The sequence below is a fragment of the Papio anubis genome, chromosome 3, assembly GCF_008728515.1.
Source record: "Papio anubis isolate 15944 chromosome 3, Panubis1.0, whole genome shotgun sequence".
Lineage (NCBI taxonomy): Eukaryota > Metazoa > Chordata > Mammalia > Primates > Cercopithecidae > Papio > Papio anubis.
The window spans coordinates 87,982,318-87,999,249 of record NC_044978.1 but is presented as its reverse complement, the minus strand read 5'-3'; the positions used below and the strand labels follow the sequence as shown (position 1 = coordinate 87,999,249).

At 35.2% G+C, this 16,932-nt stretch overlaps 1 protein-coding gene across 5 annotated transcripts in view; it reads right to left on the bottom strand.

Annotated features, from left to right (window-relative positions):
- Window positions 1-16,932, bottom strand: part of PPP3CA (protein phosphatase 3 catalytic subunit alpha) — a 280,082-nt gene that overhangs the window by 63,818 nt on the left and 199,332 nt on the right. For all 5 annotated transcript variants that reach the window (XM_017958529.3, XM_021938664.2, XM_031664405.1 and 2 more), the window contains 3 exons: window positions 15,175-15,286; window positions 13,936-14,081; window positions 9,366-9,505 (listed from right to left, as the gene is read on the bottom strand). In XM_017958529.3, the coding sequence (XP_017814018.2) occupies window positions 9,366-9,505; window positions 13,936-14,081; window positions 15,175-15,286 (398 nt within the window). The remainder of the gene's footprint in view (window positions 1-9,365; window positions 9,506-13,935; window positions 14,082-15,174; window positions 15,287-16,932) is intronic.

The following is a 16,932-nucleotide window of genomic DNA, read 5'->3' as shown; positions in this document are numbered from 1 at the left end:
GGAAGCTGAGGCAGGAGAATCACTTGAACCCAGGAGGTAGAGGCTGCAGTGAGTTGAGATCACGCCATTGCACTCCAGCCTGGGTGACAAGAGCAAAAAAAAAAAAAAAAGAAAAAGAAAAAAGAAAAAAGATAACATACAGTTATAGAGATACTGACAATAAAAAAGATTCACTTCTTTGGCAAAAAGGGATCTGAAACTGAAAACAGTCTCTGTTCATGTGCCCATGTGTAGTGTGTTTTGCAAGACAAAGGGAGAAAAAGAGGAGATAACCATGGGGCCTCCACTTCCTAGTTGTCCCCAGTCAATTCAATAAATAAAACACCTAACTGATGAACATGAGTGTATTTTAGAAACTGGAGAGGATGGCCCAGTCTCTTCATGGAAACATGCCCATCTGGTACCCAGAATCAGGTGTTGACCAACATGTGTCTTCAAAGGCTTCTGTTCTGCTGAAAGAAAAAGTGAATATACGACCTTTCCAGACAAGTGTGTGACAGAGAAAAAAAAAAACAAAGAAAAAACCCACTTTACTTTCAGAGATACTGGTTGGTCTTTCAAAAACAGCAGATTTGTTTGGTATATATTAGCTATAAAAGGCCCAGCCAAAGGGGCACAGAATGGGTTCTCAATAAATGTTCCTTCCCTATCTTTTTTCTTTTTTGAGGCCTTCACTTAAATTTCTTGTGCCTTCGCAAAGCTTCTGTATAGAAGTATGTTGTCTTGTTACCACTCTCAGACAGAGGTTGCCTGACTAAGTCTATCACTTTTTTGCCCTTGGCAAATGACTTGGTTGCTCTTTCTTATTGCCCTTTTGGAACAACTTACACTATTCTTTTTTTTTTTTTTTTCTCCCGGGTTTACACCATTCTCCTGCCTCAGCCTCCCGAGTAGCTGGGACTACAGGCGCCCGCCACCTCGCCCGGCTAGTTTTTTTGTATTTTTTAGTAGAGACGGGGTTTTACCGTGTTAGCCTGGATGGTCTCGATCTCCTGACCTCGTGATCCGCCCGTCTCGGCCTCCCAAAGTGCTGGGATTACAGGCTTGAGCCACTGCGCCCAGCCAACGTACACTCTTCTTAAGAAAGAATAATTTTAAAATATTTTCTTCACACTAAGTTTGATACCCTTATGTGTTTAAGCTAAGTTTTTCCCCAGGAAAATATATATCTGATTTTTAATGGAAAGCTGAAAAAAAATAAAACGAATCAAGTGCCAATTTGCTAGGTCAACAGCATTAAGTGAGGAGTATTTGCATTATTTACTTGGAGGGAATTCATTTTGAAGAAAAACTTTAGACATTTTCAAAACATATGCCATCATATACTCGGCTTTTCAAAGAAATACCGACATTTTCCTCATAAACCTAGAAAATACTTGACTATCATCTATATTCCCACTGTTGCTTAACTACCTACCTAGGATATACAGAAGTTTCCAATAGTATTAGAAAAGAGAAACAGAAACTCTGTTACACTTTTATGCTTTTTAATGGAAATGATCACAAACCACAAAATGTTCAAGCTGAAAAGCACTGCATACACACACACACACACACACACAGAGAGAGAGAGAGAGAGAGAGCGCGCAAGAGAGAAAGAATGGCAGGAAAGGCATATTGCTAACAGTTAAACACCCCAGAGAGATGAAAAATCACTTATTCCCCAGTAATTTATCAGAGGCCCAGAGATGATTGTTCCATTTGTTAGAAGACAGTATTAGCTACAGGGAGGGCTGGTATAAGTTCAAGGCATGGTTTCTGTCCTAGGGGTATTTATTTTCTATACAGGAACATAAAGCATTATAAAAATATTTTTAAAAAACTACTGTATTATAAAACACATCGAAGATAAAATGGTAGAAGTTTTACAGAGACATTATGAAGCAAGCAAGAAAGCATCTGAAATTAATCAGATAAATCTTTTTGAAAAATATCTATCTTGTATTATATATTAAAAAGAATGATGTATGCAGATCGGTAGATAGAAAAGGGGTTAGAATTCTGCCTGGAAAAGGGGAGGGACCATCAGAAGCTAAGTGAACATGAGCAAAGGTAAGGAAGGTAGAAAAGAAAAAATGTAATAAATGCTAGAAAAATTGGCTTGGCAATAGGGCAAATAGTTACTATTAGATTAATTCCGTTTATTCTCTTGTATTTGTTTCTATATCATATTGAACTATATTTTCAACCCTGAATTTAATCTCTCAGATGTAACACTCTATAGCCATGACATAGCTAGTGGGCATTATTAAAATTTTTTTTTCCTAATGTTTTTATGCCTTTATAGATACTTTCCCCGTGCAGTTTTTCCTCCTGGAAAGGCCTGTTCTTCTGCCAAGTCTTAGTTATCACCTGTGAAGCATTCTCTTCAAGGTTATCTCACCTAAGGTGTACACAATTGCTGTATCCACTGTGTTCCTATATGTATCTAATATATCACTTACTTGTTGTAGTGTAAATTATGTTTATACTTCTGTGCTCCAGCAATAGTGAATGCCTTAGGAGAGGAACGCTGCTTTTTCATTTGCATTTTCATATCTTAAACGCTTAGCTGCAATCTGTCAGCTTACTGGAGCTTACGCTCAATTGCTGAAGTAGCCTCAATAGGGGCAGTCAAGCAGGTGAGGGATGCAAAGGGTTTCTTTCCTTCCTCCCTCAGTGCTTTCACGAAGCAGAGGCAGGCAGCCTGCAATGCCCTGCCAATACACAGGGAGGAAGCCACAATTTCTTTGGTGTCCTTGTCCTCTTCCAGATCCAGTAGTAGGGAAGACCCTGCCCAACTGTTCAACTACCCCTCTGTCTCTTGGGGCCTGGGAATGGGTACTTAGTCCCAGGGTGTCCTGGGGCTACCTGGATGCTGTCAGACCTACCTTTTCCTAGGACTTGCTGTGTTTCTTTTTTGCCCCAGGGTTCTTGATCTAATTTCATTTTTTCCCAGTGGGGATCAAGTCCTAAGGGGCCAACTCTTCCTGCCAGAACTTTTCCACATTTAAGTTCAGAAGTGGCGAGCAATTTTTATTTAAGGCAAACTTTTTAGTGAAGTAAAACATCTATACAGAAAAGGCAAAAATCAACTTGATGACCTTTCACAAAGTCAACACCCTTGGAAGCTGCACTCCGATCAAGACATAGAACATTACTGAACCCTAGAAACTCCTCATGTCTCTCTTACTGTCACCTCCTCTCTACGGGGGATCGCTATCCTGGCCTATAGCATAACAGATTCGTTTTCTTTGATGTTGAACTCATATTTTAATGGAATCATACAGTACATACGGGTCACTATCTGACTTCTTTCACTCGTCATTATACTTGGGATCTTCAACCATGTTGTTATGTGCAGTTTTGGTTAGCTCATTCTCATTTGTTGTATTTAGTTGTATAAATATATTAGAATTTATTATTCATTCTACTAAATGGATATCTGAGTTTTCATTTCTTGGCTGTTATGATTAATCTTGCACATGTCTTTTGATGCATTTATAGACACATTTCTAAAGGATATAAAATAGGAGTAGAATAGCTTGGTAATATGAATGTTCAGTTTTAACAGACAATGAAGCAGCTAATGTAATTTGGGAGTAGAGGTGAAGTAAGATTAGGTGACCTTCTCTGCAGAATTTCCAGTGTTGCTTCCCATCATACTCTCATGATGCTGCTTTCCCCGCCTGCAAAAATCTTCCCTAGTGACTCTGGTTGGATATGGTCTACTAATCCTTTAAAACTCAGGCTGGCTAATGCCTTCATCATGAATAGTCCCTTGAACTAATCCATTCCCTTCTGGGGTTAGGACTTCTAACACACTCACTCAGATTGTCTCTGTCTCTCTCTCCCACTACCCCCCAACCTGTGTGTGTGTGTGTGTGTGTGTGTGTGTGTGTGTGTGTGAGATAGCCTGCACATTTATAATGGTGGCACTATTCACTTTGCATTTTACTTGTCTGTTTCTGCTTCGTGGTCTCTGCTGCTAGACTGTCATTTTCTTGAAGGCAGGGACTCAGCATGTATAAAACTCAGTAGAGAGAATATACTACAGTAAATGCTCAGCTAATGTGTGCCAAATAATTGAATGAGTGGAAAAATTCTCAGAAAAGATACCCATGAATGGACCAGTATGAACTGGGCAGAGGAGAGAGGGAGGATACTAATGAAACTGGAAGCAGAGAGCTCAGGTGTGATTTCAATAGACTAAAAATAAAGGTCTTGAACCCACAGTGGGAAAGAGAAAAGGCAGCATGGTTAGGATGCTTGTGCTATTATAAAGATGTGATGACTGGTGGTGATTTTCAAAAAAAAAAAAAAAAAAAAAAAAAAAAAAAAAAAAAAAAAAAAAAAAGCAAAGACACCTGTTAGTCTGCATGGCTGGGAGAATGAACAGTAAACAAAAAACAAACAAAAAACAGGAGGAATTTTCAGTGGGGATTAAGCAAGTGGGAAAGTAAATAAGCCCTTTCAGGCAAGGTGAGTTTAGGTTAAGGTGAAAATGGAATCCCTAGATAAGAAGTTCCAGCAGACAACTAGTCATACAGGAATTGAGCTCAGGAAAGAAAAAGAGATGAAGGGGGCTAGACATAGATTCAGGAACTGGCCATAGAGTTTACAGTTTACAGTGAATCTAGGGAATCGGGTGTAGGTGTGGTTCCTAGAGGAAAGTGTGAAGAAAAAAATGTCAAAAGCAGAAGGAAGACAAAAAAAAAGCAGCAGGAAGAAGCAGGGATCACCGTGGTAAGTCAGAGGAGAATCAGGATATGTAAACAAGGAGGAACCAGAGGATTTCAAGACGGAAGGGGCTGATAAGAGTGTGAACCACTGCAGAGAAGCTGGGCGGTGTGAGAAGAGAAGGCTGCTGATTTGTGATTAAGGAACCAGTAGTGATTTGAGTGAGTTGCCACCTGCAGCTTCCCAAACACTTCAAAATCACTGTCAAGACACCCCTAAAATTTCAGAGTTTAGAAGAGCTTTAGAACGTCTAATTTAACTCACTCATTTTGAAGCAAGGTAAACCCAGGATACAAAGCTTATATGATTAATCCAAGGCAGAAATACAGATTGATAACCTAAACACCAAATCCAGCTGCCAGTTTTCATTGGTCTACATGAAATGAAAATTTGTCATGATCCTCACTAATCTCCAGAATCTAACACTTGGCCTGCTCCAAATATCTCAATTATCTGCCTGAACATTATAGGTATTATTTGAGTGTGCAAACTCTGGTCTAAGATTCTAAAAATAATGGTAGCATTGGGGCAAAATCATAGTTCTTATGGATTCTTTCCTCTCTGTCACATTGCCTACCTAATATAACTCAAGAACAGTGTTAAATTCTGACTGATGCATTTTTCTGCATAACTTTATTTTATTTAAATAATGGCCCAGAACACACGTTAGATAGTGGATACGGTGACACAGCAAAGTAAACATGCAAACTACACATACAAATCTTAAATAAAACTGAGAGTAGTAAATCAAAATACCTGCCAATAACTCAAACTGGTAATTGCCACTAAGGTTCTCTACCTATTTCATGGCTTGCTTGTGCCCATCTAGATCCACTGTATAAACCATAATCCCAGAGGATGCCTTCTACTTTCAAGATGGCACTAAAGACAAAAGGACCAAAAAGCTGTAGGAGAATGAGAGACATTTTTCTCCTCCTTAGATAAAACATAATCCAGACTGCTTTGACATTAGTTAGTCTATATATAGGCCACAGATTTAGATATTCAGCTATTTACATAATCTGTACTTGCCATGGCTAAAAATCATTATTTATTAGGAATGTTTAATGAGACAAGTGAAATAATCATAATGTTGAAAACAAAAGTGAAAATGTTTAATTCTCTAATTATCCTCTATTATTAAAGATGGTAGACTTTATTCTAAATATATTCTGTTTTTATAAATATACAGACACAAATGTATCTATATATTTATAAAATAAAAATGACATAACATTATGTAAGTTCAGTATGGGACTCTGCTTAGAATATGATTTGAACAGCTGACACAAAAACTAATAGAATGCTATACTATTATTTTTTTTTTTTTTTTTTTTGAGACGGAGTCTCGCTCTGTCGCCCAGGCTGGAGTGCAGTGGCGCGATCTCGGCTCACTGCAAGCTCCACCGCCCGGGTTCACGCCATTCTCCCGCCTCAGCCTCCGAGTAGCTGGGACTACAGGCGCCCGCCACCACGCCCGGCTAGTTTTTTGTATTTTTAGTAGAGACGGGGTTTCACCATGTTAGCCAGGATGGTCTCGATCTCCTGACCTCGTGATCCACCCGCCTCGGCCTCCCAAAGTGCTGGGATTACAGGCTTGAGCCACCGCGCCCGGCCTGAATGCTATACTATTATTAATGTAACAGGACTTAATATCAAAATCAAGAGTTTGAATTTTGTTTGATACTATGTTAATGAAGTATAACTCAGTGATATCAAACAGGTAATTTAAACATCTAGGTTATAATTAGAAAGTTAACACTAGCTTTGGAAAACTGAACACATAACTTTGATGTACTTTAACAATGCCAACTTTTCACTATAAGTTTAAACATCTTTAATAAAAGATTACTCCCAAATTAATTACTGAAAATAAATTTTAGTCTTTTCAGAAATATTATTCCATGTGTCTTCAATTCAGCCAAAATGGATTCATTAAACCAAATTTCCAAAATAGAGAAGTGAACCATAAATTTTTTAAATAAATATACTTAGAACAAACCTCTCTGTTAATATTCATATAAAGAAAACTATACTTTGAAAGACGCTTTATAGTGCACAAGATTTTCTATTCATGAACTTTAATTTCTCAATCATATCAACAGATAAAAACCTTTTTTTCCCCTCATGAGAAAAACTTAGTATATAGAACAAAATGTCCTACTACTAAATAGGCATCTGATCAACGTTCTATAGAAGGATATTTGCTTACTTGAGAGACAGACGATACACGGCTGGATGTATTTTACAGAATTCTTCCAGGCTTGCCATTAGCTTAGCTGCCAGGGCTGGAATTGAGCATTAACTTCAGGGAACACCAGGTTAGGTTTTTTTTTTTTGGTTTTTGTTTTTGTTTTTGCTTTTTTGTTGTTGTTGTTTTTGTTTTTTTCTGAGATGGAGTCTCGCTCTGTCGCCCAGGCTGGAGTGCAGTGGCACAATCTTGGCTCACTGCAAGCTCCGCCTCCCGGGTTCACGCCATTCTCTTGCCTCAGCCTCCCAAGAAGCTAGGACTACAGGCGCCCGCCACCACGCCCTGCTCTGTTTTTTAAATTTTTAGTAGAGACGGGGTTTCACTACTGAGATCATCCTGTTAGACAGGATGGTCTCGATCTCCTGAACTCGTGATCCGCCCGCCTCGGCCTCCCAAAGTGCTGGGATTACAGGCGTGAGCCATCGCGCCCGGCCCAGGTTAGGGTTTTAAGTATCTAATAAGAAGAAGAAGAAGAAGAAAAAGAAGAAGAGGAACAAGAACAAGAAGAAGAAAAAGAAGAGGAGGAAGAGGGAGGAGAAGAAGAGGAAGAAGTATTCTAAAATTTAAAATTCTCAACTTCTTCATAACCTCTTTTCTCTTTCACTCTTGCAACGTTCACATAAGCTGTATGTATAATGATAAGAGACTTCAGTGAAACAGGATGATCAGATCCGGAAGGATAAAACTGAGGTGACACGTCAGAAAGACAGTGAGGTCATGCAGCAACCTAATTGTGTTGCAGATTCCTTTCTGAAGTGATATGAAATGTCATGTAATGGGTAAATCCCTAGCGATTTGTAAATGTAGAAATTATTATAAAAATATTTTCTACTTGGTTTGTCAAAGTCCTAAAGATAAATATACTATGGCTCCTATATACTGTAAAGCTGCTCATTTTAATTTATCCAGGAAGCCTGATAAACAAATGTAACAATGAATTAAATATGATTCAATTAACCAATGTAAAGTTGTTTTTCTGATTCAAGTTATAGAAACTGGTAAAACTTTTAAATGTGATTACATAATTGAATTTTAAAAAATCAAGGCTGGTGTTAGATTTTTTTGGTACAGTGTTTTGTTATGTTTTGTTTTGTTTTTTAACACTTTAAGTTCTGGAGTACATTTGCAGAATGTGCAAGTTTGTTACATAGGTATACATGTCCCCTGGTTGTTTGCTGCACCCATCAACCAATCATCTACATTAGATATTTTTTCCTAACGCTATCCCTTCCCCAGTTCCCTGCCCCATGACACGCCCTGGTGTACGATGTTCCCTCCCTGTGCCCATATGTTCTAATTGTTCAACTCCCACTTATGAGAACATGTGGTGTTTGGTTTTCTGTTCTTGTGTTAGTTTGCTGCATTGGGGCAAAATCATAGTTCTTATGGATCCAGCTTCACCCATATCCCTGCAAAGGACATGAACACATCCTTTTGTATGGCTGCATAGTATTCCATGGTGTATATGTGCCACATTTTCTTTATCCAGTCTATCGCTGATGGGAATTTGGGTTGGTTCCAAGTCTTCGCTATTGTAAATAGTGCTGCAATAAACATACATGTACATGTGTCTTTATAGTAGAATGATATATAATCCTTTGGGTATATACCCAGTTATGGGATTGCTGGGTCAAATGGTATTTCTGATTCTAGATCCTTGAGGAATTGCCACACTGTCTTGCACAATGGTTGAAATAATTTACACTCCCACAAACAGTGTAAAAGCGTTCCTATTTCTCCACATCCTCTCCAGCATCTGTTGTTTCCTGACTTTTTAATGATCACCATTCTAACTGACGTGAGACGGTATCTCATTGTGGTTTTGATTTGCATTTCTTTAATGACCAGGGATGATGAGCATTTTTTCATTGTTTGTTGGCCACATAAATGTCTTCTTTTTAGAAAGAAACTACCACACTAATTAGTGAGTGACTATCAACATCGAGGCAAGATCCTCCACTAGCAAAAAGATTATGACTAGCTGAAGGCTCTGATGATCATCAGCATTGTTTAGCAATGAAGTATTTTCTGATTAAGGTATGTAGATTTTTTTTTTTTAGATACAATGCTATTGTACACTTAATAGACAACAGTATAGTGTAAACACAACTTCTATATGCACTGAGAAACCAAAAAAATAATGACTTGCTTTATTGCAATATTGGCTTTATTGCGGTGGTCTAGAATCAAATCCTTAACATCCTCAACGTACACCTGTATATGTATACATACATATATTTCCCATTTACTTATTCACTTATTTATGCTTTCATTTTATAAATACTAGTGAGCCTTCCATTTCTATTAAAGAAGTTATACAAACATTATAAATAAATCGAGAAATCCTAGCATTATGATGCAAACGTGTTCCAGATAGCAAGCTCTCTATTCTCACCTGTAGAAGTACGAACACCCCCTGACTGTGTTGTGAGTGAAATGTTCCTGAGTCTTCTCATTTCCAAAATCTTCCAGGGGGTCTGACCACAGGATATCACACATAGGTCCATATGCAGGTGGTTCTTTGAATCGGTCTAACTAAGAAAAATAGAAGACAGAGAGCAAAATACTAATCTTTGGAAACTTAGAATTCCGACAATATAAGAAACAAGCACTATGCAGAACCCATCCTCTTCTCACCAGCTACAGTTCAGAGTGAAATGTCCTCTACCTCTCTCTTCCTGTCCTTCTTCCTACTCGTTTTCCTATCCTTCATCTCTCTCTCCAATTTTCTTTCCAGCTTCCTTCTGATGAGATCATTTAGTATCCATCTTCGTCTAACCCTTTACCTCCCTCTTGACTCTATTATCTCTAGATTTAGCAGTTTCTTGTTTCTCCTATTCTACATTTTATCCTTCTCTCCTTACTTACTTTATCCAAGTGTTTTTGTCACTACCAGTTATTGTAACTCCACCTCTGTTTCATTTATTGAGAAAAGGCTTTTACTTTTTGGGGGGAAATTCCTATTATTACCTCTATTAAACTATGATTTAGAAGTTTGGATGGGAAACAACTAGTTTTCATGCTTATGTTATATACACTTTTTATATTTAAGAACATGATTTTGAGAAAAGATGGCTTTTACTTTAAAAGTAGCCACTTGCTATATGATATTTTGGATATTACTTCATTATGGGCTATCTAGGTTTCTAATGATAAACTACAAGCCTACTGTAGTGGATCTTAGTGTGTACAAATATGAGTAATAATAAGCAGTAAAATAAACTCAACTTTAGCTGGTCAGTCTTCAGTTCACAGTTCTAAGCTTTATAATTTTACCTGAAGCCTTCATATGAAATCCATTTTCCAGCTATACATGTTTAGTGAAGTCACATTTCAATTTTAAAAGGTGCATTTAGAAGGCATATTAGAAATATAATCACTCGAAATAACATATCATGATCAATTTTAAACACTTCATCCTGATTAAACTGCAATTAAAGGATCTTTGGTGAATCAGCAGATATTATAAAGCTTCTTGAATAAAAGCATACAATAGCTATGAAAATCTATTAAGAATTGATATTCTTCATATTAATATTTTAAAACAATCCAATAAAGACAAGTGAACATATTTTGCTGACAACTAATCAAATTGTCTATTTTTTTTTTTCTGGGACATACAAGATGTAAGTAATGGTTTTGCTGCACACTACTTTTTATTAGTATCTACAGAGAATGAGGCAATATTTTACATTTTCAACACCCAATGGAAAACTTCAGTAAAACAAGACTCTATTTTTCAACCATTATCTTAGCCCAAAATATTCACTGCAAACTTAAATTTAAGAGATTTAAACAATTTATGCTTTTGGAACAATACATTTAAGAAAAATAAAACTTGTGTCTAAAAATATAGAACTTCTTTCTAAAAAACAAGAACTTATTAAGGGTAGGACAGTAGAGGAGGTAGAAAGTTTCTGATTAATATGAATCCCCAACTAAAGGTTTGGAAAGCTACCAGAATATAACATTTATTCTGGAAAAAGTATACAGTGCATTAAAAAAGTTAATATCATTGACAGGAAAAACAAACAAATAAAAAAAAACTTGGATTGATATATAGCAAGACAAAAACCTAAAAATCATTTTCTGGCCATGTGCAGAGCTTAATGATATGTATGAAAATTGAATATAATATTTAAAATATCCAAGGAAGTAATTCCTAGGGATATTAGGTGATATTTAAAAAAAAATCTACTTAATTTAGGATGTGAAGTTTATTTTTTTTTTTTAAGTCCATCAGATTACAGAAGAATGAGCTGATTACATTCACACATAAAGAAAGAATTTTTTTTTTGAGATGGGAGTCTCCCTCTGTCACCCAGGCTTGAGTCCAGTGGCACGATCTCTGCTCACTGCAACCTCCACCTTCCAGGTTCAAGAAAGTCTCCTGCCTCAGTTTCCTGAGTAGCTGGGATTACAGGCATGAGCCACCATGCCAAGCTAATTTTTGTATTTTTAGTAGAGATGGGGTTTCAACATGTTGGTCAAGCTGATCTTGAACTCCTGACCTCATGATCCACTCGCCTCGGCCTCCCAAAGTGCTGGGATTACAGGCGTGAGGCACTGCGCCTGGCCCAGAAAGAAACAATTTTATACTCAACCAGCATCATATCTCTACTGTACTTCAAAGATAGAGCAAAGACCAATGCTCTATAGAAGTGTGAAAGTGTCTTACAAAAATGGACACAAAGACACAGAGCAGGAAATAAGGTTTATTTAAAATTAAAAGTATGCATTTTCTTTCCAACAGGAAAATATATACATTATTTTTATACTTGAACACTTGAACCTCAATGACAGGAAGAACTTGAATGTTTTATTTTACCTAAAAATAGTTTTTCTCTAAAAACTAATGAACTCTAAAAGAATATTGAGTTCATGGTAATAGAGACTCATGGTATGTAAATACATTCATAATTTACTAAAGTATATCCTCAAAACTATGAGTTTCATGAACAAAAGTATTAAAGAAACACTACAAATGAGAGCTATATGAAAATGGTTATTCATTTTATAGTAGAGGTTTACAACCTTTTTGCTGGTGATTGTGTCTTAAACAAAATAGTCCAATAGCACTATCCTTTCTATTTACTCTCTACAGTACAAAACTCTATTCAGTTCTGTTCAAATAATGAAAACACTATTTTGAGCAAAGTTTTCATTAATTCCCCTTTTAAAGAGGACACTTAGGAAGTTTCTCATCTTCCATCCGAGGCCATGAAATCTGATCAAGGCAAGAGAATAAAACATAAATGCATGTCTTTCATGCCCATCATTTGCTAACAGAAACTACTACACTTATTTGTAATTTGACCTTTTTCATTTTCCAAACCTATTTCAGTAAGTGGTTATCAGGTTAATATGATACATGGATACATGAATAGATAAAATATTTGCTTTACTTCTCCACTGAACACAATGGGAAAATACTGTTTACTAATTTAATAGCTTATGGCAGCTGATAGAATTAACTTGTAAATGTTGTTCAGCATATAGACTTCTCAGACTTAGCAATCAAGTTTCCAAACTCAGAAGAAATGGAAAAAAACAATTAAATGGGAATCAATCAAACAAGTGACACCAAGGGAGTCTTTGTATGAATGGCCCTAATGATAAGCAAGATCTAGAATTTGAACTGTGCCCATGGTTATTCTTAAGTGAACCTAAACTTAAGAAATAAATTCTGTGCACATTGAGATTAGTGCATCACTTATTTGAAGCCAAAGACTACCTATAATACATTAGGCTTAAATATATACTGAGTAGCATGTATCTTTAGAACAAATCTCAGCAAAATTCTAAACTTTACAGTTCAAATACAGTAATTTAGAACAATGTGACCAATTTATTCTTGCTAAAATTACTGGTGAGAATAATAATAAAAAGGTAGAATTATTTCCACCTCTCTATTCTATGGGATAAGTACAAGCATATTTTCTTAGGTCTCTAAAAGTAGAGGAAAGAAGATAAATATAGTTTTCAACTGTTTATAATTCCTCCAGAAAAAATTTGATTTAGATTTCCTAGACAGAAAGCTTAATGGTGGGCACAAATTTTCAATAACATGTTATAAATATTAATGTGAAGAAATGATCATACTTTAAAATAATTCCAAGTAATATTATTCTAAAATGAGCTAAGAAAACATTTACATCGCTTTCTCTCTTTGGCCCAATTTTGGCACCAAGAAAAATACACTGAGATTTTTTATTACTCTCTATTTTTTCCCTTACATCATTGCAATCATCAGAGTTAGAAACATAACCAAAGAAATAAAAGACTGTCTATTGTACCACATAAAACTATCCCATGTTATTAGATTTATTTAAGAAAGAGACATAATCCACTTCCACATTCAATGTAACTCATCTTTTTGCTGATTTAAAAAACTGTTAATAGCCAATGCGAAACTGGAGTACTTCTTAAAAACTTCCTACAAATACTTCTTAAAAAGTACAGTTTTTCACCTATCCACTCAATAAAATTAATAGAATATTATCATTGTCCTTGTTAGGTTGCTACTTAAAAGTTTCAAGTTGTAACAAATACTAGATTTTTAAAAAACCATAAAATGAACACAGTTTAACGGTTATGTTACAATATTTTCCCAAGGGCAAGGCAACATTTCTAGCATAATACATCATGACTATACAATGGTTTGTTTGAAAAAAGCCAAATGGAAATGATAAGGCATATTTTTTTAGAGGTCAAATATTTTATATTTCCAGAGACACATGTCAGATGGTAAGACCAACTCTGAGGCTGAAGAGATAAAAACTCTTCCAAGTATAAATATATCTTCCTTTCTAGATAAAAATTTAACACAAAGGAGAGATTCATGACCACTTTAAATCATTTTAACACAAAAGGATAAAGTTAGTGATAAAGACAGGATAATTAATGTCTTCTATTTATTACTGTAGCGCACAAAATGATTAGACTGGGAAAATAACAAAACTTACTTTTCTGATATCATCTAAGGTGTTAATCTCTGGAGACAAGCCACCATGTACACACAGGAACTGTTGGTTCATCAGGGCAGCCAAGGGAAGGCAGTCAAAGGCATCCATACAGGCATCATATACGCGTTCTGAATACTTTATTTTACCTTTTAGAAGTGATAAAAAAAATACTTATGATTTATAAGCAGGATAATTTCACTTAAATAGTTTCAGTTTCTTAAGAAGTTTTCTTGCCAGGACCATATTATTAACATAAAGGCACATACTGCAAAATTCCAAATATAATTAAGATGTTTTGAAAGTAACATATTAATCTTTTATATCTAGCATTTCCTGTTTTTGTCATTCATTCATATTTTATAATTTTCATAACTTTTTGTATAGCAAGAGAATTTTTATATACATTCTGGCTATTTATATGCAGATGTCTCACCAAAAAAATGTAACTGAACAACTGGAAGACCAATAGAAAAACGGCCATAAAGCTGCTTGATATTCCTTAATGATTTTGTAGAAAAGCAGATGGCAAGACATTTTCTAAAGCTGCTTCTATCTCACTGCACATTGCTTTTCCCATGACTTATATCTAATGTTTGAAGAGGATAAGTCTTTATGCTCCACTGAATATAGGACTAAATGAAAGAGAAAAATATTGATATGTATAGAGAGATTCCCTGCTCTTCCATTTAATTGTATTTATATATAAAACAAAAATGTAAGATTTTATACCTTTGTAAGATTCAGCGAATAGTAAGAAAAATTGTAAGGGGGAAAAGGAAATTGAAAAAAGCACTCCACACTCCTACTGTCTATGTCTAAAGAATGACATCATCTTCAGTTTTATAAGATTCACTAGAAGCTAGTATTTATTTATTGGGTCCAAAACAGACGCATAGGTTGAATTTGCCCTCCATTTGCGTTTCTTGAGTAATGCGAGATTATTGGGTAGAATTAGTGTTCCAAACAGTAGTATCCCTAAATCACTTGTTTCTTAGGATAAATTATATCAAATTTTAATTCAAATTTTTCAATCACTTTATAAAGAAGTTCTAATTTAAAAAGAAATTCTGAATTCTCATAAATGTCCATGGTTAGAAAGAAATATAGGATAAGATCAAAAAGTGTCACTTTAAGTTTTTGACTTTTAGGCAATGGATTATATTGTATGTATCTTAGTATTGATTAAAATTACTGTTTAGCGTATATAGTGTTAAAGAAAGGAGACTGAAGTATACTTACATTCTTGTTTAAATGTGAAATACTCTGTTAGATGTCTACATTCATGATTTCCACGAAGTAAAAACAGTGTTTTGGGGTAAAGAATTTTCAAGGCCCACAAATACAGCACACACTGGGAAAAGTAAAAATCATATGAAAATAAATATTTTTCCTTAATACCTATGTATTTCATTGCTCACGTATCATAAAGACAGAATAAAATGTATTACCATGACCAAAAGTCCCCCAAAAGGCTGGACCTTGGTAGAGAAGATACTGACAATCAAACAGGAAACATTACTTTGGTAAAAAGCCAGGTCCATCTACACCTAAAACATACATACACGCACTGAAGATCATATACCACAAGAAAACAATGGATTACATATAGTCAACAGAAGGAGAATTATGTGGCCTGAGGAGATCGGGAGTAAAAAAAAAAAAAAGGAAGAGGAAGAAACTTAACTAAAATATACTAGAAATAAAAATATGCTGGTGTAAAAGGATGAGAAGAAATACTGGTATATGTAGTGAGATTCCTTGACCACCTTCAGTTTAATCAAATATATACATAAATCAAAAACTTAAGATTTATATACCAAAGACACTGACAGAAAAGACAAGATGTTGGGAGAGAAGGAGGCAGGGAGCTAGAGATGAGGAAAAGTAATAGAAAATAGAGACGCAGTTCAAGTTAGGCTGAGCTTGTCAGTGCTTTGCCTCCTCATTTGGTCGTACTTTATCTTTTCAATCCTTCCATTTCTGTTACCTGATTTTTAAAAATAATTAGCTTTATAAAGAGAAGTCACTTTATTTTATTTATTAATCATTAATCATATTGTGCCAAAAGCTATGGGATACACTTCAAATACCTTAAGACTCTCAACTTAGTTACTTGGGCATTGCAGTCTGTAAAAATGATGGTCAATTATGCATTCACCAAGTTGGGAATACACCTACATTTGACACAGTCTTCCTGGAATGAGCATTAAGTTAACTGAAATACTCAAGTATTAACATCAGTAATTTGTTATCATCAACTGACATTTGTTAAGAATCCATAGGCAACAGAAAACCATGCTTTGAAAAGCAAGTATGCTCTTTTATCCTCATAAAACCTGCATTCACAAAGTGAAGCTAAGAAGATATAAAAACTACAAAAATATTGAGACAAGTCTAATTCTGGTTACTAAAATCTGAAACTAAAATCAGTGAGATTTATACATTAATAATTGGCTTTCCAATACAGTAGATATCCTGGATAATATCTATAGGGAAAAGCTGCTGACAATTTATTTGTAGTACTACTTGTAAAGAGTAATCATCTCTCTTAGTTTATATGATAATTTATGAAATGAGTGAGAACTAATTATGTTTGACTACACAGCACGAGTTTTGGAGAAAATACTAATTATCAGAACAAATGTTTGTATTTTGTTGTTCAAGCAAGATATGATCTCTATGTAATTATGATTGAAGTAAACAAAATAATAGGTTGACATTAAATTATATATGTTACTTTAATTAAGTTTCTAATTACCACTTTCTGATTATAGTTATTAGCTACAGTTCACATGACTAATGATATTAATATGTCTGAAAAGTTGACCAAATGGCCTGTACAAGCGATCCTTAAAGCATCATGATCTGTTGATGTATGTAAAGTTTCCTGTTACCTCAGTGAGCAGTCCGGTACCTTAATGAGTCTCTGCTACAGATTGGGTTTTATAGCTGTACTATGTGTTTCAATAAAAAGAGTTTGTATTACTCAAGCTTGTC